This window comes from Oncorhynchus mykiss, chromosome 27, assembly GCF_013265735.2.
Source record: "Oncorhynchus mykiss isolate Arlee chromosome 27, USDA_OmykA_1.1, whole genome shotgun sequence".
Classification (NCBI taxonomy): Eukaryota; Metazoa; Chordata; class Actinopteri; order Salmoniformes; family Salmonidae; genus Oncorhynchus; species Oncorhynchus mykiss.
In genome coordinates, this window is record NC_048591.1 from 12,632,501 (window position 1) to 12,658,203 (window position 25,703).

The 25,703-nt window shown below is 45.4% G+C and overlaps 1 protein-coding gene across 2 annotated transcripts in view; it reads right to left on the bottom strand.

Annotated features, from left to right (window-relative positions):
- The window catches only part of LOC110507564 (numb-like protein), a 62,005-nt gene that overhangs the window by 25,603 nt on the left and 10,699 nt on the right, over window positions 1-25,703 (bottom strand). Inside the window, exon 1 of one of the 2 annotated variants that reach the window (XM_036964704.1) lies at window positions 10,286-10,496. The exons of the other annotated variant lie outside the window; for it this stretch is intronic. Coding sequence (XP_036820599.1) covers window positions 10,286-10,326 — 41 coding nt within the window. The 5' untranslated portion in view covers window positions 10,327-10,496. Of the gene's footprint in view, window positions 1-10,285; window positions 10,497-25,703 lie in introns of those variants that run through there. 2 annotated transcript variants of the gene reach the window in all.

The following is a 25,703-nucleotide window of genomic DNA, read 5'->3' on the forward strand; positions in this document are numbered from 1 at the left end:
ATAAATGTCTGTAGACCAGCCGCAAGGACTCTATCCTCTCTCCCCCTCAGATACCCTAAAAGGTGTGTGTGTGTGTGTGTGTATTAGTGGTATCTTCTCTATCCATCTCCTCCTACTCTCTTATGTGTCTGTGTCTGAGGCTGCAGGAGGGAGTTGCAGCAGTGGCCTGTCCCTTTAAGAGTGTTGCTCTGAGAGTTAGACCTGCTCCATGGGTGGGAGAGAGAATGACGAGAGAGAGAGAGAGAGAGAGAGAGAGAGAACGAGAGAACGAGAGAACGAGAGAGAGAGATATACATAGAGAGAAAACGAGAGAGAGAGAGAGAGAGAGAGAACGAGAGAACGAGAGAGAGATGTACATAAATAGAGAGAGAACGAGAGAGAGAGAGAACGACGAGAGAGCGAGAGAGAGAACGAGAGAGAGAGAGAACGAGAGAGATACATAAAGAGAGAGAACGAGAGAGAGAGAGAACGAGAGAGATACATAAAGAGAGAGAACGAGAGAGAGAGAGAGAACGACGAGAGAGCGAGAGAGAAAATGAGAGAGAGAGAATGAGAGAGAGAGTTACATAAATATATAGAGAGAGAGAGAGAGAACGACGAGAGAGCGAACGAGAGAGAGAGAACAAGAGAGATACATAAAGAGAGAGAATGAGAGAGAGAGAGAGAGAGAGAGAGAGAACGAGAGAGAGAGATATACATAAATAGAGAGAGAACGACGAGAGAGCGAGAGAGAAAATGAGAGAGAGAGAATGAGAGAGAGAGAGATACATAAATAGAGAGAGAGAGAGAGACAAGCTACAGCCGTGAGCTGGGAAAGCGACAGTCCTCTCCCACTGTGTGTCTTTGGCCAGCATTACCGTAAGCCATCCAGACACACAGCTAGTGGGGAAACATACCACCCCGTATGGCAGTGTCTCCACATGCAACATGGGATTGGGCTGGCTTTGGGTGGTGGGTATTATTGTGTGACAGTGTGCATAAGCAACCTGTCTCTCTCTTTCTACATCTCTCTCTCTCTGAATGTCTCCCTTTCTCGCCCTGTGCATCTGTTATACAAACCGTGACATGTTGAATACCTCTGTTCTTACACCCTTTTCTAAGATTTTCTCTCCTCTGTGAGTTAATCAACCTTCTCCCTATTTCCATCTCTGTCAGTCTGACCTATATTCCTCCTTTTCATCTCTCCATCACCTCCTCCTCCCTTCACCTTGCTCTAGCCACAGATATACAAGCCTGGAATCAGAGCACTAGATTACAGCTACATGGGCTTTCTTTTCTCTCTCAGTCACGGTGCACATAAATCTCTGCGATATTAACAACAGGAATCAGAGAAGTAGAGCAGGCAGGAGGGAGGGAGAGTGTGTGTGTGTGTGTGTGTGTCAGAGAAGTAAAAGTAAAAAGATATAAAAACAAGACCAGTATGCAGTTATGAGAGAAACCAAATGGGGAGAAAGACAAAACAAAGATGAGAAAGAGGTGTGTGTGTGTGTGTGTGTGTGTGTGTGTGTGTGTGTGTGTGTGTGTGTGTGTGTGTGTGTGTGTGTGTGTGTGTGTGTATTAGTAGTTGGAGGTAAACGATAGCAAACATATGGAGAAAGAGAGAAAGACAATTTGTATTGTTTATTATCTATTTCACTTGCTTTGGCTATGTAAACATATGTTTCCCATGCCAATAAAGCTCCTTAAATTGAAATTGAATTGAAATTGAATTGTGAGAGAGAGGAGTGAGAGGATAGACAACAGGAAAAACGAGAGACAGATAGTGGTTAAACAGGCTAATAAAACTAGGATGGACTCTAGCATCAGAAAAACATTTGAGTTGGGCCACCACACATAAACACACAGCATTGAGGCCACAGTGGAACATCAGAGTACACACAAAGATAGTGAATTTAGAGATAAATCATCCTAAATTAATTTGAGAGGAACAGAATTTCAATTTGTCTATGGAAAATGCGTATTCCTGTTCAAGACTTTGGAAGCAGTGTTTGAAACAAAAGCACTCCATATAGGCCTTCCCGAGTGGTGCAGCGGTCTAAGGTTCTGTGCCGCCGCATTGGCACGTCAATACAACTTGGGGTTTGATCCCAGGCTGTGTCATGAACGGCCGTGACCGGGAGTCCCATAGGGCGACGCACAGTCCAGGTTAGGGGAGGGTTTGGCCCGGGGAAGCTTTACTTGGCTCATCACACTCTAGCGACTCCTCCTGGCGGGCCGGGTGCCTGCAGGCTGACTTCGGTCGTCAGCTGAACAGTATTTCCTCCAACACATTGGTGCAGGTGTGAAGAAGGTTCGGGGGTTTCGATGACTCGACCTTCGCCTCTCCCGAGCCCGTTGGGGAGTTGCAGCGATGAGACAAGATTGTAATCACGAAATTGGGGTAAAAATACAACAACATTGTAAAAAACACTCCACATGCACACTAGGCTAGTAGAACATCAGTCTAGTTCATTCACACACTAGGTTATTAGAACGTCAGTCTAGTTCATTCACACACTAGGTTAGTAGAACATCAGTCTAGTTCGTTCACACACTAGGTTAGTAGAACATCAGTCTAGTTCATTCACACACTAGGTTAGTAGAACATCAGTCTAGTTCATTCACACACTAGGTTAGTAGAACATCAGTCTAGTTCATTCACACACTAGGTTAGTAGAACATCAGTCTAGTTCATTCACACACTAGGTTAGTAGAACATCAGTCTAGTTCATTCACACACTAGGTTAGTAGAACATCAGTCAAGTTCATTCACACACTAGGTTAGTAGAACATCAGTCTAGTTCATTCACACACTAGGTTAGTAGAACATCAGTCTAGTTCATTCACACACTAGGTTAGTAGAACATCAGTCTAGTTCGTTCACACACTAGGTTAGTAGAACATCAGTCTAGTTCATTCACACACTAGGTTAGTAGAACATCAGTCTAGTTCATTCACACACTAGGTTAGTAGAACATCAGTCTAGTTCATTCACACACTAGGTTAGTAGAACATCAGTCTAGTTCGTTCACACACTAGGTTAGTAGAACATCAGTCTAGTTCATTCACACACTAGGTTAGTAGAACATCAGTCTAGTTCATTCACACACTAGGTTAGTAGAACATCAGTCGGAGTTCATTCACACACTAGGTTAGTAGAACATCAGTCTAGTTCATTCAGTAATGGTAAGTCTATAGAGGAACAACAGAGTTGACTGAGTTTATTACCGTTACTGAGGTAATATAGTTATCTGGGTAAAGTATCATGGTCTCCCACAGTTAGAAAAGCCTGCCCACAGGGCAGGGAGCAGGGAAAATGTTTACCAAAGCAAGTGAGAAATAGACCAACTATCCGTGGTCAGGGGGTAAGCAGCCGCCACACTGAGAGACAGCTAGTGATTAGATTCTACTAGAGATCAGGGAGCGTTGCAGGAACGTGTCAAAAATGATTTACTGAGGGAGTGGTGAGGAAACAAACGTCTGTTGTGTAAAAACAGGAACCGTCTTTATGATGTTAACTGCATTTTATTTATTTATTTAAAATGTTGTATTTGATGTGGAGAAAGACGTTTTATTAATAGATCACATATACACTGTGCTGCCTCAGGATGATCCAATTTCCGGGGCCTCTCGGACACTAAATGTAAATACTGAGCGACCCAGAGCAAGAAAAGAGTCGGCTTGTCCCCACGACAACCGTCTGTTTCCGCTCCCCCCATTCCACATATCCAACCCCCCCTCCCTCCACCCCTTCTCTCTCTGTGTGTGTGTGTGTGTGTGTGTGTGTGGTTGTGGAATGAGGGAGCGGAACCAAGCCCACATAAACAGGGGCAGCAGTGTTTTGACTGCTGTCTGACCCTGGGAGAAGAGGTCGGCCCCACTTCATTCCAGTGATACGCAACTCTGGGGTCAGCGGTCCCTTCCTGTCGATGTCACATTAGCCATAGTTCATTTGATACAGAGAAACCCCTGAGGAGAGGACAAGACATAACTGTATCAGAACACTGCTAATACATCACCATCTGTAGTCTGTACTGGAAACACTGAACAAATACAACAGTGACGCTCTGGAGGTTACAGTACAGTATGAAGGCCTGTGTACTGGAACGGGATGGTTACGCATATTATAATGAGCGTGGGCTGTGTGCTGGTGCGTGTGCGTGGGTGGGTGGGTGTGCGTGTGTGAAAGCTGATGTGGAGAGACAGCTGGAACAGAGGCTGTCATGTGTAAAGGCAGTCTTCAGCCTGACGGACTGACACTCTCTCTAACCAGCACAGACTTCCTGTCTGCCTGGGACAGTCTCCTCTCTACCCCCCACCAACCCTGTTTATCCTCAGTTCACCAGCACTGGGTCCTATTCATTAGGCACCAAAGGGAAGAAAACAGGATGAAACAGTGAGGGAATACCTGAACTTGTCCAATAAAAAATGCACATTTTCATTTTGCGTAAAAAAAATGCTCTCTCCTCCACTGTCACTATGCTAACTACTGCCTGTAGCACCACCATCCATCACATAGCACCACTCTCTCACCCATCATTGTGTAACTAAACATTGTTTCTCCTCAATCCCGATCATATATCATTCCACCGTCACACTTATCTACAGTACCTTTCCAGCCCTCTCTCTTTCCCTGTCTCTCTCTTTCCCTGTCTCTCTCTCTTTCACTGTCTCTCTCTCTCTTTCACTGTCTCTCTCTCTCTTTCACTCTCTCTCTCCTTCCCTGTCTCTCTCTCCATCCCTGTCTCTCTCTTTTCCTGTCTCTCTCTCCATCCCTGTCTCTCTCTCCATCCCTGTCTCTCTCTCTTTCCCTGTCTCTCTCCCCATTCCCTCTCATAGTTCATCCAGCAGACACTCTCTGTCATTCCACATCTACATTCATGTCAATTAGGCCATGCCGTAATTCAATCACCCTCCAACACAGTAACATGGACCATGCATGCCTTGTGTAGGCTGTGATGACAGTGTGGGCGACAGCCAGGACTGTGGACTCTGATGTAAGGTAGATTATACAGATATATAACCTCTGACACAACACAAACACATCACACGCAGCGCGTGTGCGCACACGCACACACACACATCTGCCCTCTACACACACACACAATCTGCCCTCTACACACACACACATCTGCCCTCTACACACACACACAATCTTACCCCCACCCACACTTCCAAACAGCGGTGACCCGGATGACCCACAGTGGTGCAAAAAGTACCCAATTTTCATCCTTGAGTAAAAGTAAAGATACCTTAATAGAAAATGACCCAAGTAAAAGTGAAAGTCACCCAGTAAAATACTACTTAAGTAAAAGTCTAAAAGTATTTGGTTGTATATATACTTAAGTATCAAAAGTAAATGTAATTGCTAAAATGTATATAAGAATAAATAATTTCAAATTCCCTATATTAAACAATCAAGATGGCACCATTTTCTTGTTTTTGAAATGTACGGATAGCCAGGGGTACACTCCAACACTCAGACATTATTTACGAATGAAGCATTTGTGTTTAGTGAATCCACAAGATCAGAGGCAGTAGGGTTGACCAGGGATGTTCTCTTGATAAGTGCCTGAATTGGACCACTTTCCTGTCCTGCTAGCCATGCAAAATGTAACGACTACTTTTGGGTGTCAGGGAAAATGTATGGAGTAAAAAGCACATTTTTTTTTTTTTAGAAAACTAGTGAAGTAAAAGTTGTCAAAAATATAAAGAGTAAAGCAAAGTATAGATACCACAAAAAACTCCTTAAGTAGTACTTGAAATTATTTTTACTTAACTACTTTACACCTCTGATGATCCGGATGGGTGTGGGGGTCAGAACAGACAGGGCATCTGTTATTGTGGTCAGATAGTTGATGTACCTCGGCATGGCAACAGACATAATTAGCTTTAAACAGGCTACGACACTAACACTCAATCAGTCCTTCCTGTGGTTCCTAATGCAATTAGGAAGAAGAAGCCACAGGCCGAGGGGCTTCTGAGAAGACCACTGCTGAGAAGGTCCAAGGCCCAAACTCAATTAGACTGAACCACAGGCTGGTCAGAGAGTAAGTCAGTTAATATAATGAGAGGGATGCCCTGCCCTGGTCTCTGACTGCCTGTCACTCACACTGCTCTGCTCTGCTGATCTCTGGGATTCCGCAGCATATAAAGTACATGAATAGGGTGCATCCCCATGACAACAGGTGTGGTGGTGGGACTCTCTGGAAGTAGTTCCACAAACCCACTAATAGAACACCATATTAGAACTGAACACGCCTAACAACGCAGTCATGGGAATATCTTTAAAGTTGTCACGTTATTTATTATTTATGGCCGTGGAGACACATTTCAAGCGCAAACAGCTAGTGTGAGGGAGGGCGCAAAAAAACAAACAAATATTAAATGCATTAAGTCATAACGCTAAAAGGCATTAAATGTGCCTTATCACTATTTGTCTTGTTTCTGCAGAGGCAGCATTTTTCTCTCCAGGAGATTAGTAACATTTACAGCTCCTTACTGAATCCCATTGTAATGTATGGCACAGTAAACAATGTCTTGCTATTCTGCGCGAATGTTGCAAAAATAAATGTACACATACATGTTATTCAATCATTGCACCCACACTGCTAGCACGTGTCTGCGTGGCCAGTCTCTAAAATAGAAATGGGTTCTATTTTTTACACTTTAGGGGCTGCAAGTCCTGCCTCTCCCATCTCCTCATTGGTTTTTAGGGGGAGCATATACCCACGGGGGGATTGAAAGATGAACTCAGGTCCACACTCCAGTCGGTTGCGGTAATGCACCTACAGTTGTTTGCCAACCGGCATATTAAGTCCAAAATAATAATAACAATAAGAAGCCTGAAGGAAGGAGGAGAGATGACTAGACACGAATTTGGTTGACCGTTTTATCTGTGGATTAATTGTCAGAGTAGAGGACCTTGTGCATTTCAGGTAAAATAACAAGCCAATGTTTATATCCCAGGACAAATTAACTAGCAACAGCGCGCTAACTAGCTAAATTGCCAGAAATGTTTCATGCTTTTTGACCTGTCCCCAAATTAATATAATTGGTTCAGAGTTTGTTTTGATATTTCAACCTGCGTGTCGTGATCGCATCTGGTGTGTGTGGACAAAATCAACGTGTGCAGTCTGGTCAGCATGTAAGGCTACAGGTCAACATAACCGTCTGCATGTGTATGTGGATGGTGTCGAGCTTCAGTGTGTGTGTGTGTGTGTGTGTGTGTGTGTGTGTGTGTGCCTGCGTGTGTGTGGGGACTTCTGCTCTCTGTTTCCATTATATATACACATCATCGAAGAAGGGGTCGAGTGAGTGTGCCAACTGCCAAGGCCGAGTTGGAATTTCCATAAAGATTCCATAGCAGTGACTTTCCAGTTCTCTAACAGACACTCACCCAGACCAGTACTACCAAGCATACATACTGCTAACTAGGAGAGAGCAAATTGACTTCCTATTACGGTCATTACTTTTTAGTGCCAATTTATCAAAGCATCTATCAGAATGCATTTACAGTAAAGCCACAGCAGCATCGTCTAAGGAGTGTCATGTGTTTACAGTAAAGATAGAGCAGCAGTGTCTAAGGAGTGTCATGTGTTTACAGTAAAGATAGAGCAGCAGTGTCAAAGGACTGTCATGTGTTTACAGTAAAGATAGAGCAGCAGTGTCTAAGGAGTGTCATCTGTTTACAGTAAAGATAGAGCAGCAGTGTCTAAGGAGTGCCATGTGTTTACAGTAAAGATAGAGCAGCAGTATCTAAGGAGTGCCATGTGTTTACAGTAAAGATAGAGCAGCAGTGTCTAAGGCGTGTCATCTGTTTACAGTAAAGATAGAGCAGCAGTGTCTAAGGAGTGTAATGTGTTTACAGTAAAGATACAGCAGCAGTGTCTAAGGAGTGTCATGTGTTTACAGTAAAGATACAGCAGCAGTGTCTAAGGAGTGTCATGTGTTTACAATAAAGATACAGCAGCAGTGTCTAAGGAGTGTCATGTGTTTACAGTAAAGATACAGCAGCAGTGTCTAAGGAGTGTCATGTGTTTACAATAAAGATAGAGCAGCAGTGTCTAAGGAGTGCCATGTGTTTACAGTAAAGATACAGCAGCAGTGTCTAAGGAGTGCCATGTGTTTACAGTAAAGATACAGCAGCAGTGTCTAAGGAGTGTCATGTGTTTACAATAAAGATACAGCAGCAGTGTCTAAGGAGTGCCATCTGTTTACAATAAAGATACAGCAGCAGTGTCTAAGGAGTGCCATGTGTTTACAGTAAAGATACAGCAGCAGTGTCTATTTCATTTTCTGGCAACAAATCAACCTGCCTTCCCAACCTGCATCTCTGCCAAGTGATCTCAAAATGATGACTAATCAAGGACATCAATATCAAACAGGACAGGAGCAACTTGAGACCAACAATGATCCAGTATTGTCTATGACTTTCGGATATGATCACTGAGAGAGACAGGTGGACATGTCCCAAATGCCACCCTATTCCCTGTGTAGTGCACCACTTTTGACCAGGTCCCAAATAGTGCACTACATAGGGCACTGGTTCTCAATCCTGCTCCCAGGGACCAAATGGGGTGCACATTTTTGTTTTTGCCCTAGCACTACACAGTTGATTCAAATCATCAACTCATCAAAAGGCTTTGATGATTTGAATCAGCTGTGTCGTGCTAGGACAACAACAAAAATGTGCACCCCATTTGGTCCCCAGGACCAGGATTGAGAACCACTGACATAGGGAATAGGGTGGTGATTTGGGATACAACCACAGTGAGACCTGTTAGGGAGCATTGAGGCTTGGGAATAACAAGCTAAAGGGTAGCGGTAATACGGTAATATGTTTGCGATGTGAAGGTAAGACGTTCTATGACACAGAGCCATATGGTGCAAGTAGAACCTATGTGCCATGTCACCTTTTCTCATCTCATAGACCTGCTACAAAATCAGAACATTTTGACTTATCATCTGTGTGGGTGGAGTAAATCCTACCACAAGATTGTCTGATGTCCCTCCCTCTTCCCAGTGTTAGGGGGGGCAGGTAGCCTAGTGGTTAGAGCGGAACAGTAACCGAAAGGTTGCTAGATTGAATCCCCGAGCTGACAAGGTAAAAATCTTTCGTTCTACCCTTGAACAAGGCAGTTAACCCATTGTTCCTAGGCCGTCATTGTAAATAAGAATTTGTTCTTAACTGACTTGACTAGTTAAATAAAGATAAATGTAATGTCCCTCCCAAACACACAGCTGTGCCCTCATAGCTTACTCATACTCCTCTTTCCTCTGTGCCTCCCTCCTTTCTTCACAAACACAGGCTAAGCTCTTAGCCGAGGGCCTCTGAGTGGAGATGAGATACACACGCCTGTGTGTGTGCTCCAAGACATGGAGATTAACAACAGAAACACCTAAATCCCCCTGTGCCCTTGGAGGCGGGCAGAGAGAGAGAGAGCGGGCAGAGAGAGAGAGAGAGAGTGGGCAGAGAGAGAGAGAGCGGGCAGAGAGAGAGAGAGAGGGCAGAGAGAGAGAGAGAGAGAGAGAGAGCGGGCGGGCAGAGAGAGAGCGGGCATGGCTGCAGTGGGCGGTCCAGCTGGTCCAGGGTGTTCGTAGGGGCTCCCTAAACAGCAGGACTAATGTTAAAACACAGCAGCCATGTGAAGACCTCTCACATGCTCTTATCTGCCCAGGCTAGACCCAGGCCACAGGCTCTCTATCCACAAGGAGTCATTCAGACAAGAGCAAGTGTGCAGACAGCACTCACATCTCACAATTCTCAAACACACACCTCAGGAAATAACGTGTGAAAAGCATTTCCCTTTTCTCAACATAAGAGAAGTGTTGCATTGCCAATCACTCAAACAAAAAGACAAAAACAGTCCCACTTTTCTCCTGTGTCTGCTTAACTTGGCTTTTGCTGCTACTTCTTCTTCTTCTACTTCTGTGGTGGTAAGATTACTAAGATTCATCCTTTTCTGCTATGAAAACATCCCTTAACATTTAATGTCGCACAAGCGGCACATAAACAAATATGAGGTATTTTGGGATATCAATTGAGACTCTAATCGGGTCCATATGGGCGCGGGGGCTAATAGAGCCGCTAAGACTATGAGCTCCTGGAATAAGCTAGTAGACGCCCCGTCAGTTTTGACAGCTGCTGAAATGGCTATGGCCAATAATAACCGAGGCTAATGCTATCGCTAACTACAGACACGCTAGAGCTAGGCTATTGACCTGTGTTCACAGCTACTGCAACACATCAGCCTATCCTACTGTACCCCCCCCCCCCCCAATCCCCCCAGCCACAAACACTCACCTTAGCTCGATGGCCTCCCCCATCTCAGCGCTCAAACTCATCTCAGACTAGTGAAAGCAGAAGAAGAGGCAGAGAGCAGTAGAAGAAGAAGTGGAGAGATGATGATGATGGGTGTTCAAAAATGCGAAAAAGAGAACGCCCTGAGACTCGCAGCGGCAGCAGCAGCAGCGGAGGAGAATTCAACTAACACAACATGCGATGAAAATCTGCTTGGGGATCAGAGAGAGAGAGAGAGAGAGAGAGAGAGAGAGAGAGAACCACACCTCTTCTTAAGAGATTAACTTGGAGAGAAGGCAACCGACACATTCACACAGACCCCTGTAGCTGTGTGTGTGTAATGTGTACGTGTGTCTCTAACACACACACACTCCTGTCTGAATTGCCTGTGAGAGGGACGGTTCATTTTCAGCCTCTCCAAAACCTGTCCGAGAGGATGGGAGGATGAAGAGGACATACAGGGGGACACAGAGAGGATGAGAATGAGAGAGGATGAGAGAGGAAAGAGTGAGAGGGGGAGGAGCGGAGCGGAGCGTAGAGGTGATTAGGCTAGCGGTGACACAGTTTCATCCGTCCATCTGTGATGGCCAGTGAGGCTGAAGGCTGTAGGCAGGGGTCTGGGATGGGGGGACTTTTCTGTGCCTGCAGCCTGCCTGGTCACACGTTCACCTCTGCCTGGGAGCCATTCATTCACTAAGCACTATACTGCTCCGAAGACAAGGAAGCAACTCTCTCTCTCTCTCAGCTGGAGAAAAGAGAGATGAAGGGAGAGAAAGAGGGAGCGAGAGATAGCTAGATCTGTAAAAATAGACAGTGCATGAGAGGAGGACAAAGAAAGAGAGATAGCTTCACAAAATGGGAGACAGCCAGAAGGAAAGTGTGTCCATCTATGTTGTGTCATATAGAGAGATTAGCTTGATAATTCACTGTGGGCAAAGCGTACAGCGGTGGGCTGAGCTCTCCCATAAGCCTATTAATGGTATAGTTATCGAACACGATGACCTCACAGGCTGGATGGGAACACATACTGCTCAGATTCCTCCTTACGTAACAAAAATGGCTTCCAAAGAATTCAATCAACCAGTGTTTTAACATCACCATCACACCCTAATCATTCCCATGGTAACACTAGCTCTGCTGTTCACCACTCGCCAGAGCCCTGTTCTTGCTGTTGATTACACATAGAATTAGAATATAGTCATTATTTTTCTATGGAGCTAACTGGAGTGCACACCTAAACAAAACTATGAGTAATCTTCCCCTGTGGATTGCATTTAAATTAGGAATTAGAATACAGGATATTTATGGTTTTCCAACTGTGTTGTTGTTCTGTTTTCCCATGGGATCATGGAGAAGAGAAGAGCAGGCAACTGGCGGCACGCGGGCCAAACGGCCTGTGAGTGATAATTAAAAAAATATATTATATTATAAAAAATAAAAAAGAGACATATGGGATCGTGTCTCAATGTAATCAAGGTATATAATGATTCTTATTTTCAAATAAATCTTTTTTTGGGCTTAGTTGTGGTCAATTTGCAGTCTAAAAAATATTATCATTATGTTCCGACCCCCCGACCATCCACATCGACAAAAATGGTCTTGCGGCTGAATCTAGTTGTCTACCCCTGGAGTAAAGGTTTTACCCCAACAGAAATAGCCATGCAGCCTGGTGTGGTGTGGGGTGGTGTGATGTGGTGTGGTGTGGGGTGGTATGGTGTGGTATGGGGTGGTATGGTATGGTATGGGGTGGTGTGGTGTGGGGTGGTGTGCTGAGCCCTAGGCACTGTTAACATTGATTGCTCGGTGTTGTTAATTGAATTTCTCATGACCCAAATGAGGGCCCACCAGTAGAGCTGGCTTGGTGTGTGTGTGTGTGTGTGTGTGTGTGTGTGTGTGTGTGTGTGTGTGTGTGTGTGTGTGTGTGTGTGTGTGTGTGTGTGTGTGTACATGTTTTCCTACATTATCAAGACCACAATGTCCTGACAAGGTAGGAATACAATACTAATTTGAAAGGTTTAGGGTTTGGGTTTACGGTTAGGGTTAGGTTTGAGTTAGGTTTAGCGTTAGAGGTCAGATTAGGGTTAAGGTTCGGTTAAGGGTTATGGAAAATAGGATTTTGAATGGAAACACATTTTTACTCCCCAAAAATTCACGAAAACAAAGCTGTGTGTGTGTGTGTGTACTCTGATGTTTCACTTTTGAGTGGCCTCAATGCTACGTATTTATGTGTGGTGGCGCAACTTGTAAACTCCAATGTTTTACTGATGTTTAACTATGCTCGAGTAAGCACAGGACCTGCGGTGGTAGACATATTCTTTCATGTCCATGAACAGACACACGCGCAAGCGCTCGCATGCGAACACACACTCACGCAATTCCGATCAAATAGCCCACCTGTACAACACTGGAGGCTGCTAAAGGGAGGACGGCTCATAATAATGTCTGTTTGATGATTTGATACAATTCCACGGAGTCCGCTCCATCCATTATCATGATCCCGTCCTCCCCAATTAAGGTGCCACCAACCCCCTGTGCTGTACAAACGCTCGAAACTAAATAATTTGTGCTTGTGAAAAAAACATGACAGAATCACATGCAAACCCACAATACACATCCCACTCTGCACAAACTTGTTGAATCAACGTTGTTTTAACATAATTTGTCAAACATAGTGACGTGGAATCTACATGGAAAATGCATTGGATTTGAAAAAAAATCATCAACTGTTGTTTTGAGGGTGTCATTTTAACCACAGGATTATGTTATGGTAACCAATTGGTAACCAATTTTTAACATAGTCCAATCTTTCATAAAATATGTTGAATTTGTACCTTTGAAACAATGTCAGATCTCCAACTTTATATCCACTGTCAAAACAAATAATAAATAAGCTGGGAAGCACCTCCTACTGGAGAATTGATTTATGTACAGCTCTCCATTTGATCTCCCATGCAGGGTTTTAACCAAGTCCAGTCCTACTTAACTTCCATATTTGTCACTGACTAATAGCAATGCGCTATTGTGAGAATGATAAGCAAAATATTTCTTACTATAACTAGATTCACTGTTGCTATCGGGTAGATTTAACAGAGCAAATGAAACGGAACCATCTTTTCTACGTCATGTATCAGCAAATTCAACATCGGCCTAAATATCGATGAGTCATCAACAGCTATTGTTTCAATTTAACCCAGGGTTCAACTAAAAATAGACAAAACAGGCCCAGGGTTTCAAGCTTTGACTGATTTCAGATGTAATCTTCAATTGTTAATTAATATGTTGGATTCATGTCTCCATCTCAACCAAAAATGAATGAATGAATCCAACATATCCATTTTTAATTTGTAGACATGGAGTTAAAGCCAGACTCAGTGGCACAAAAGAGACATCTCCTCCTCAGTGCTCATCTCTCCATTCTCAAACTCTGGCAGTTATTTTCATTGTATGTACATAGTTGTCATGTACTCTCTCCTATAGGCATCTCTTTTCCTCTCTTTCCATTTTTCTATCCATGTCAGCGATTCCTCATCTCTTCTCACAACTCTCCCCCTCCTTGTATCATCCTCTTCTTCCTACTCTCGTTCCAAATTTTAGACAAACGGTGGTTGTTATTCTATACACAGTCTATGACAACAATATAGCCCTGTGTTTTCTTTTTGTATTCATCTTTATTGCACACGATTCTTCCAATATTATGGCAAGCCCAAACAGACAGACTATTTCCATGGGTTTGGGATGGAAATTAGAAACCTGCACCAACTGTTCCTGGATGATGTCATTTCCTGAAACATACCACAAGCCGCAGGCATTTCCCAAACCTCAACAGCAAGTGTGTGTGCACACAAAGTACATCCATACTCAAATGCACTCTACGGTTAGGAGTATACGAACAGAGTAAACTAAAGATACACTGGGCCAGTTTGAAAGTAACTATGTATGCAGTTGACTTGTGTTGCTGTGCTACTATGATTCAAACATTATGTGCATGGATGAGCTCCAGTGTAAGTGTGCTTTCAACCAGGCTCATGTCAAGTGTGTGTATCAATTGTCTGGGAATGGTTTGATCCAAAATTCCTGTTTGCCACACTGTATGAGATAGAGCTCAACTTTCCTAACGATTGTCGCAAATCAGATACCAATCAACTAAGCCCACAGAAGTAAATAACTTGTGACTCTCCTCCTGTCCAATCATCTTCTGAGTTTCAGGACACAGCCCCACTGTCCGGTCCAGTGCTGGCCAGAGCCAAGTCCAGACACTCATCTGAAAAGCACTGGGATCGATGTGTGGCTCTGTTCAATGCCTATCCCTCTCGCTCCCTCTCTCTCCCCCTTTACAACCAAAAGCCTGTTCTGTTCCCCACTACAAAGACACATTGTCACCAATCTGGTAAAAAAAACTATGGAGGATAGAGAAATGTGTGAGTATGTGTGTGTACCTCCTTGCGGCATCCCAAAACATTCAGAATGCAGCCTATTTAACAGCACCAACCAACCATGAAGGAAATGCTTCAGCCTTTCTTTTTTTACAGTCTGGTAAATAAACTGTGGCTCTCGACTGTAAATTGCCTGAGAGAGAGAGGATCGATGGCTTTCCTCTCTCCAGGGTGTGTGTGTTTGTGTGTGTGTGTGCACGTATGTGTGTGTAGAGGGAGCAGGCAGACTGAATTGGGTCACATGTCTGGTGGGCTAACAAAGGGGCAGCAGTGAGCCTGAGACCTGATATGCAACACCAGTGCTCTGCGCACACACGCACACACACGCATACACACACACACGCACGCCTGCACGCGCGCACACGCACGCCTGCACGCGCACACACACACCTGCACGCGCACACACACACCTGCACGCGCGCACACACACACACACACACACACAATAGCTATTACACGTGGGCCACTCAACCTCTAATTGTGTCCACAAGGCAGGTCATTGCAGATGGCTGTAACACTGACCATGGTACAGTTTTCAGAGTAATAGCCATGGAGGGGAGCCCTCAGCCTACGTTGAGTTCTCTGTCAGGCCTGTTTTCAGCACCTGAGGACTGGAGTGGTAGGCTACCCTCTAGTAACAGAGTACTGACCTCTTTCAGTCCCTCTCAAAACGTGTCTCCTGTACACCTTGCCACTCGATTATCTGTAGCCTCCCTCCTTCCTGCCCTCGTTCTCCTGTGTTTTTCCTAGTCGTGCAGTGTGTGATTCTCTCTCTCTCGTCTCCTAATTCCTTCAGCCTTCTGGGACTTTACTCCTCTCTGATGAAGTTGGTGCTGCTTACACTTGAGATGAGACGAGAGGGAAAGAAACAGAACGCAAGCACAACCGTGTGCTGAAGAGGAAATGTGCCAGTGTTTACAGCAACAAGACCTATTCCTGAGCAGGATCAGAGCAGAGAGAGAGGAATGAGAGAAACAGAAACAGGGACTGAGAGACAAAGTAATAGGATGCTGAAAACCCTTTCCCTCCCACACACAGCGAAACACACATTTGCAAATGTTTCTAAAAACCTGTTTTTTTTTTGTCATTATGAGGTATTGTGTGTAGCAGTTATTCCCAAACTGGGGTAGGGGCAATGCCGTCGGGGGTACGCCTCGTTTCACTGCCAAAAATACAATTAAACCATCTAGTGCTCAGCAAAATAACAACACAATGTCAAATACAGGTAGCCTGGTCAAATAATTAACATCCAATCACATTAACCGTTACTCTCTTGTGGGAAACCTTCACTCTTGATCAGACATTTAGAAACTAAACGTGACAATTTGAAAAATAAGCCACAGGCGTTTTTTGAGTGAGAACAAAGACGACTTTCGAGTAGTAAGACGTATAAAAGCAACAGATACCATTAATAAGAAGGGGCTAGAAGAGTATTATATGGTGAGCTACAGAGTGGCTAGGACAGGGAAGCCCCATACTATTGTGGAGGACTTAATACTTCCTGCTGCCGAGGATATGGCTGGGACAATGCTGGGGGAAACGCCCCAAAAAACTATACAGACAATGTCTTCATCAAACAACACTGTATCACAACACAGCAGTGACACGGCAGGAGATGTTTTGAAACAATACCTGCTTTCCATACAAGCCAGTGAATTCTATGCGTTACAGCTGGATGAGTCAACAGACATGGTGGGCCTGGCACAACTCCTGGTATATGTATGTTACAGCTGGATGAGTCAACAGACATGGTGGGCCTGGCACAACTCCTGGTATATGTATGTTACAGCTGGATGAGTCAACAGACATGGTGGGCCTGGCACAGCTCCTGGTATATGTCTGTTACAGCTGGATGAGTCAACAGACATGGTGGGCCTGGCACAACTCCTGGTATATGTCTGTTACAGCTGGATGAGTCAACAGACATGGTGGGCCTGGCACAACTCCTGGTATATGTCTGTTACAGCTGGATGAGTCAACAGACATGGTGGGCCTGGCACAACTCCTGGTATATGTCTGTTACAGCTGGATGAGTCAACAGACATGGTGGGCCTGGCACAACTCCTGGTATATGTCTGTTACAGCTGGATGAGTCAACAGACATGGTGGGCCTGGCACAACTCCTGGTATATGTCTGTTACCGCTGGATGAGTCAACAGACATGGTGGGCCTGGCACAACTCCTGGTATATGTCTGTTACAGCTGGATGAGTCAACAGACATGGTGGGCCTGGCACAACTCCTGGTATATGTCTGTTACAGCTGGATGAGTCAACAGACATGGTGGGCCTGGCACAACTCCTGGTATATGTCTGTTACAGCTGGATGAGTCAACAGACATGGTGGGCCTGGCACAACTCCTGGTATATGTCTGTTACAGCTGGATGAGTCAACAGACATGGTGGGCCTGGCACAACTCCTGGTATATGTCTGTTACAGCTGGATGAGTCAACAGACATGGTGGGCCTGGCACAACTCCTGGTATATGTCTGTTACAGCTGGATGAGTCAACAGACATGGTGGGCCTGGCACAGCTCCTGGTATATGTCTGTTACAGCTGGATGAGTCAACAGACGTGGCGGGCCTGGCACAGCTCCTGTTACATTTATGGGGGGTCAATTAAGGAAGACTTCCTCTTCTGGAAACCACTGGAAACCAGGACAACAGGAGAGGATCTTTTTAAAGTACTGGACAGCTTTGTGACATCAAATGGACTTTGGTGGTCAAGATGTGTTGGTATCTGTACTGATGGTGCAAAAGCCATGAAAGGGAGACATAGTGGAGTGGTAACGCGCGTGCAAGCAGTTGCTCCCAACGCCACTTGGGTACACTGCAGCATCCACCGAGAGGCTATTGCTGCCAAGGGAATGCCTGACGGCTTGAAAGACATTTTGGACACTACAGTGAAAATTGTTAACTTTGTTAACAATAATAAATTGTTAAGAATAATTTTGCACGCCCAATTTTTCAGTTTTTGATTTGTTAAAACAGTTTGAAATATCCAATAAATGTCGTTCCACTTCATGATTGTGTCCCACTTGTTGTTGATTCTTCACAAAAAAATACAGTTTTATATCTTTATGTTTGAAGCCTGAAATGTGGCAAAAGGTCGCAAAGTTCAAGGGGGCCGAATACTTTCGCAAGGCACTGTATATATATATATATATATATATATATATATATATATATATATATATATATATATATATTAGAGTAAGGCTGTAATGTAACAAAATGTGTAAAAATTGAAGGGTTCTGAATACTTTCCGAAGGCACTGTATGTGTGTATGTGCGTAGCATCAGTATGCATGTGTGTGTGTGTGTGTGTGTGTGTGTGAAATCAAAATGTTATTCGTCACATGCTTCGTAAACAACAAGTTAGTGCAAAAAGGGTCAATGCAGATAGCAAAATATAGATGAAAACTATTTGGTAAATAGTATGGTTTACAGCTTAACTCATAGAGGTCCTGGATAGCCGGGAGCTCGGCCCCAGTGATGTACAGGGCTGTACTCACCACCCATTGTTGAGTCGAGGGCCTTGCAGTTGCCATACCAATCGGGGATGCAGACAGTCAAGATGCTCTCAATGGTGCAGCAATGGTGTAGAATTCTCCGGATCTGAGTGCCCACGGCAAAGCTTTTCAGCCTCCTGAGGGGGAAGAAGCGCTGTTGTGCCCTCACAACTGTGTGAGTGTGTGTGGACCATTGGGGTGGCAGCGTAGCCTAGTGGTTAGAGCGTTTGAACAGTAACCAAAAGGTTGAACGATCGAATCCCCGAGCTGACAAGGTACAAATCTGTCGTTCTGCCCCTGAACAAGGCAGTTAATCCATTGTTCCTAGGCCGTCATTGAAAATAAGAATGTCTTCTTAACTGACTTGCCTAGTTAAATAAAGGTAAAAAAAAAAAATGTAAAATGTTAATTCCTTAGTGATGTGGACACAGAGGAACTTGAAGCTCTCAACCTGTTTCACTGCAGCCCCATTGATGTGGATGGGGATGTGCTTGTCCCTCCGTTTCCTGTAATCCACGATCAGCTTATTTGTCTTGCTGACGTTGAAGGAGAGGTTGTTGTCCTGGCACCACACTGTCAGGTCTCTGACCTCCTACCTATAGGCTGTCTCATCGTCATCAGCTATCAGTCCTACCACTTTCGTGTCGTCATCAAACTTGATGATGGTGTTGGAGTCTCCCTGTTCACGCATTTGTGGGTGAACAGGGAGTACAGAAGGGGACTAAGCTTATCCTCACCGCCAGGAGGCAGCCCGTCAGGAAGTCCAGGATCCAGTTGCAGAGGGAGGTGTTCAGTTCCAGGGTCCTGAGCTTGGTGATGAGCTTTGAGGGGACTATGGTGTTGAATGCTGAGCTGTAGTCAATGAACACCATTCTTACATTGGTATTCCTTTTGTCCAGGTGGGTGAGGGCAGTGTGGAGCGCAATAGCGATTGTGTCATCCGTGGATCTGTTGGGGCGGTATGAGAATTGGAGTGGGTCCAGGCTGTCTGGGATGATGGTGTTGATGTGAGCCATGACCAGCCTTTCAAAGCATTTAATGGCTATATATGTGAGTGCTACGGGGCAAGTTGGTATTACAGACCGGGTCAGGGAAAATATCAGTGAAGTAATCCTAGTACTCCTTTCTCTATGATTAGGGTCTCCTCAGAGAACACCGGTCACTTTTAATTAAAGCTTCCACTGCTGGCCGAGCATCACATTTACATCCAGGACTGAGCACAGAGAAATAACACCGCAGGGTCAAGCACCGGTCGTGTATTACTGAGGGTGTGTGAATCTAATCCTGAGATATGATAGGCTGAACCGTCCTAGAGGCACATAGTGAGATCACCAGCTAGTTAGTCACCCGATGAACTAACTGCTACACAGTGCTGGGAAATAAGAGTGCATATCAATGCAACAGTGTAGAAAGATATGACAAAATTATATTTCAGCAGAGAGGAAGGTGTGTGGCTTTCAAGCCCCAGGATATTTCCTATGCATCACACTCAGTATGGAAACATCCAGAACATATATTTCACAATATCCCCTAAAGCAGTTAACCGACCGCAAGAGACTAGTGAGAAGAAAACAAACTGCTACCAAAAGACAGTTCCTACAGTCTCCACTTTCTTCCTCAACGGGTTTCACGTATGACATCACTTGATTGACTTCCTGTCCCTCCCTCTCCATCTCATCCACACGCCCCTCTTCAATGGGGAAAGATGGAGAGGCAGTGGTGGCGGGGTGTTTCTGTGTCTGCCTGGGCCATACCATTACCTCATGCGGCTCTGGTTTAAAAACGACACTCACCTTCTTACATCATCCCTCTAAGGCTGTAGTTGGAGTGACAATGTCATGTTTAACTTTGTCTCGCTCTGATTGGGTGTAATGTGAATTACCTCATGGTATTCTAGGAGGCCCCAGTGGTCTGACTGTCTGTCACACCCTGCCCTGCTCTGAGTGACTCACAGTAGGAGAGGAGAGAGTAAGAGTAGAGGCCAAACACAGATGGCCCACTGCAGGGCAGGGCTGGCCCAAATGGCCCCACCATGAAAGCTAGCAGCGCCCCTGGTGTGGAACAGAACCGCGCCACTTTGTCATGTTAATGGAGGGGGGACAGCTGCCGGGTGGTGGGGGGCGGAGGTGGGGTATGGGACCAGACAGGAGGGGGACACAAAGGAGGCTGAGTGAGCCCCATACAATCACCCCCACGTGCCAAAAAATACCATAAAGCCAGGTCCCTCTTCGCCTGTGACCCTTGGCCCCAAGTGAACCCACAAATGCGATGCGAGGCAGCCAGGAATGCTTTCACCCTGGACGGGTGGGCAGTCTGTTGTAGTGACCCACTGGGAGATCAGACAGTGGAGTTGGAGAGAGTGGAGTCAGGCTAGCTCTGAGAGATCGATAAGCTTTTAAGTCAGCATGTCTCTGTGACTCTGTCTCCCTCCACTGTCTGTCTACAGGCGGGCGCTCTCACTGGCAGCCGAGAGAAAAGCTTGCAGAATTTTCTAGGGCAACGAGAACAGCGGGGCTCCCGGCAGCAGCAGCCTAAAAGCAGGCAGCCAGTCACATCCCCTAGCCAATCCTACATTTAACGGAGAGTGTTCGTGCAGAAAAGCACCACTGGGCACACACTGGTTGAATCCACATTTCTATTAAATTACGTTGAACCAACGTGGAATAGACGTTGAAGTGACGTCTGTGCCCAGCGGGGCCAGACTCGTCAACGAACATCTGGTGCCACGCAAAAAAAGGGCGACTTGAAAAAAGCCCCGTGAAAGTGTTTAGTTCAGAACAATCACTGCACCCTATAAGAGGAGAGGTAATTGTCTTCAACAACATTGATTGCAGTTTGGTAGGTGGTGTTTTAGACTCGAGCCTTGAATGACCTTGACGGGCTACAAAAACAGTATTGATCCCAAACGAATGGCCTGATTGGTGCAGATAAACAGAGATTCAAACATTTAGTGGGCTACACCAGGGCTGCCGTGTGTCAATGTCAATGAACACTTGTAACAGGGCAGAGGAGCATGTGCCAGTCAAAGCACTTATCCAGTGAGAGAGAGAGAAAGAGAGAGATCAGACCAGTTGTTTAGTCTCGTTGCTGTGAAACAAAGCGTCAGAGTGGAGAGTGGCCCAGGATCAACAAAAGACACTTTCAGCTCTTCAGGCAGAGAGGAGAAGAGAGGACATGAGAGAGGAGGAGAGGAAGTGAGAGGAGAGAACGTCAACCTTCTCTTCCCTGCAGAATGGCCAAGGCAGAGAGGAATAACTCAGAGCCCAGGACACTTACAACACCATGTCTGTCCACTCCCAAAACCCAGTGAGAAGACAGGCTAACCACAACAATGAAAATACTCCCTAAACAAGCGTGCCAGGACAAAAGCAGGGATTTTGGGGCAGAGAGGGAGGGAGGGAGGGATCACGGGAGGAGTGTGGGTCCACAGTTTGGGCAAAGCATAGATTAGAAGCACGAATAACAGATGGCCGCCGCTTCTACCCTTTTCACTGTAGCGCCGCAAATAATTAACCGAAGTGTCCCCCTTTTCTCTTTTGTCAGCACGCGTCTATCAAATGAGAGCGTGTGTCCGACGCAATGGCTGCCACACAAAGGCCCGCCCACCCCCCACAGTCAGCGTGAATAGAGAGGCACTTGCAACTTGTCAGGGATTGTAACAACGGGATAGGGGAGGGAGGGTGTGGCATCAGGCCAGCACGCAACAGCCCACCCTCAAGGCCTCACAGCCAGCCACTGGATTGTAACTACAGCTCCAGGCTTCTACCAGTCCTGGAGGCCTCAGAGGCACACAGCCAATACTAAGCCACAGCCTTTGGTGTGACTGATCAAACATTTGTCTCAAGGGGGATTGCATAGGTGTGTATTTGTATTGATTATGGATCCCCATTCGCTGCTGCCGATGCTGCAGCTACTCTTCCTGGGTTCCAGCAAAATGAATGAAGTTTATACAATTTTAAAAACATTACAATACATTTACAGATTTCACAACATATTGTGTGCCCTCAGACCCCTACTCCAACACTACCACATATCTACAGTGCAAAATCCATGTGTACGTGTGTGTATAGTGCGTATGTTATTGTGTGTGTGTGTGTGTGTGTGTGTGCGCCTATGTTTGTGTTGCTTCACAGTCCCCACTGTTTCATAAGCTGTTTTTTTTTTATTTTTTTATCTGTCACTCAAGAATAATGAGTATGTGCATAAGTGTGTGTGCACGCGTAAGTGTGTGTGCATGCACAAGTGTGTGTGCATGCATAAGTGTGTGTGTGTGTGCGTAAGTGTGTGTGTGCGTAAGTGTGTGTGTGTAGTCAGGTTTGTTCAGTCGGAGGAGAAGGAAAGTAAAAACCCTGGAACAGCTGGGTGGGGTCTGGGGGGACACAATGAAGAGAGAGAAAGGGGGAGGAAGTGAAGAGGGGAGGGAAAGAGATGCAGATTCAGGCAGGCAGCTAGGCCACCTCTCCAAACGCTTGACAGGGGTCTTTTGTGACAGCAGCTGGTTTTGGAGGGGGTCAGACCAGCTGTGTTTTCATTGACCCTCCCTCCCCTCCCCCTCCACTGCTCCCCAACCAAACACAGCCAGCTGTAGGCTGGGGAGAGGGGCGAACAGGGATTTAAGGAGAGGAGTTTTCCTCAAACCCACGGCATGTGGTCATCTATCCCCGGTTCTTAACACTGAGCCTCATGCAGTCTCCCTTGACAACCCAGCACGTGGCTTAGAGGGAGCACTGGAGAATGATGCTGAGGATGAAGACGAAAATGACAGGCCACAGGAAGCAGAAAAGCCAACCAACCATCTGTCGGAGAGCGTGTCTGTCATGTCATGTGATTTCCCCCTATACTGACAACATTTTTGCAGCAATTTCCACCACGTCCCATTAGACGAACATCAACTGAACCAGCCACAGCCAGAGTTTCCCCCAGAAATCTTTTCTAGAATGGACTAACTGGAAAGCACCTGGACACCAGCTCCTCCTCCTCCTAGTGAGGCCCAGAGGACTATATGAGGCCCTACAGGCTCCAGAAACACCACGGACAGCAGAAACAGACAACAACACAGCAGAGAATCTGTTTCATAGTCATTCTCTGTACTAATCATAATCATACCTGTCTCTCAGTCCACATCAACTTCAGCTTGAAAACGTGTAGTTATGGAAGAAAAACGAGTGTCTATCTGTCTGACTATTCTCACATGATTCTCCTAACAGGGAGCAGAAACACAGAAAGGCAGAGAGAGAGAGAGAGAGAGAGAGAGAGAGCAAGAGGGAGGGAGGGAGGGAGGGAGGGAGGGAGGGAGGGAGGGAGGGAGGGAGGGAGGGAGGAGAGCGAGAGAGGGAGGAGGGAGAGCGAGAGAGGGAGGAGGAGAGCGAGAGAAGGAGGAAGGAGAGCGAGAGAGACAAGTGGGCCAAAGACCTCATTTTGCTGCCAGAGAATAAGCAGGGATGGGGTATGGATGGGGGAGTTGTTACGCAAGGCCTTGGCCCAGTCTCTCAGAGGACGAGTACAATGGTGAATGGGTGCTTAGAGAGACTGCACTGTCTGCAGAGGGATAGAAAGGAGCAACTTACTGTAAGTGTTCAGGGAATGCAAGTAGGACTGGGTCAGTGAAGTCAGTGTTAGCAAGTAGCATTAGCATGGCTTTGGTTCAGAATTTTTTTTGTATTTATCCTTTATTTAACTAGGCAAGTCAGTTAAGAACAAATTCTTATTTACAATGACGACCTACACCGGCCAAACCCGGACAGCACTGGGCCAATTGTGCGCCGCCCTATGGGACTCCCAATCACGGCCGGATGTGATACAGCCTGGATTCAAACCAGGGACTGTAGTGACGCCTCTTGCACTGAGATGCAGTGTGGGCAGTATTTGAACATCCTTATAACACTAGAATAGAAATATCATTAAATATCTTGATAATGTGTAACATTCTGGTGGTGGGAGAAGTCTGATTTAGTGTTGGGCAGTCAGGCATTTAAGCCCATGTTTGGGTATAGTGTAATGCTACCTGAACATACTTGAAGTCTAAATACATGTTAGGCCTATAGTGTCTGGATGTATTTTTTCCAAAAGCACCTTTTAAAACCCAACCTACCTCAGACAGACTCCCACCTGGCCAATCCCCAACCAACCACCACGATGTACACTACCGGTCAAACGTTTTAGAACACCTACTCATTCAAGGGTTTTTCTTTATTTTTACTATTTTCTACATTGTAGAATAATAGTGAAGACATCAAAACTATGAAATAACACATATGATGGTGTGTGCCAACTCTACCCCCCACTCTATCCATCTACTTCCTCTGAAATCAATAGAGCTTTCTATAATAAAGTAACTCATAAATACCATCATAGCTACAGTGCCTTGCGAAAGTATTCGGCCCCCTTGAACTTTGCGACCTTTTGCCACATTTCAGGCTTCAAACATAAAGATATAAAACTGTATTTTTTTGTGAACAATCAACAACAAGTGGGACACAATCATGAAGTGGAACGACATTTATTGGATATTTCAAACTTTTTTAACATATCAAAAACTGAAAAATTGGGCGTGCAAAATTATTCAGCCCCTTTACTTTCAGAGCAGCAAACTTTCTCCAGAAGTTCAGTGAGGATCTCTGAATGATCCAATGTTGACCTAAATGACTAATGATGATAAATACAATCCACCTGTGTGTAATCAAGTCTCTGTATAAATGCACCTGCACTGTGATAGTCTCAGAGGTCCGTTAAAAGCGCAGAGAGCATCATGAAGAACAAGGAACACACCAGGCAGGTCCGAGATACTGTTGTGAAGAAGTTTAAAGTCGGATTTGGATACAAAAAGATTTCCCAAGCTTTAAACATCCCAAGGAGCACTGTGCAAGCGATAATATTGAAATGGAAGGAGTATCAGACCACTGCAAATCTACCAAGACCTGGCCGTCCCTCTAAACTTTCAGCTCATACAAGGAGAAGACTGATCAGAGATGCAGCCAAGAGGCCCATGATCACTCTGGATGAACTGCAGAGATCTACAGCTGAGGTGGGAGACTCTGTCCATAGGACAACAATCAGTCGTATATTGCACAAATCTGGCCTTTATGGAAGAGTGGCAAGAAGAAAGCCATTTCTTAAAGATATCCATAAAAAGTGTCATTTAAAGTTTGCCACAAGCCACCTGGGAGACACACCAAACATGTGGAAGAAGGTGCTCTGGTCAGATGAAACCAAAATTGAACTTTTTGGCAACAATGCAAAACGTTATGTTTGGCGTAAAAGCAACACAGCTCATCACCCTGAACACACCATTCCCACTGTCAAACATGGTGGTGGCAGCATCATGGTTTGGGCCTGCTTTTCTTCAGCAGGGACAGGGAAGATGGTTACAATTGATGGGAAGATAGATGGAGCCAAATACAGGACCATTCTGGAAGAAAACCTGATGGAGTCTGCAAAAGACCTGAGACTGGGACGGAGATTTGTCTTCCAACAAGAC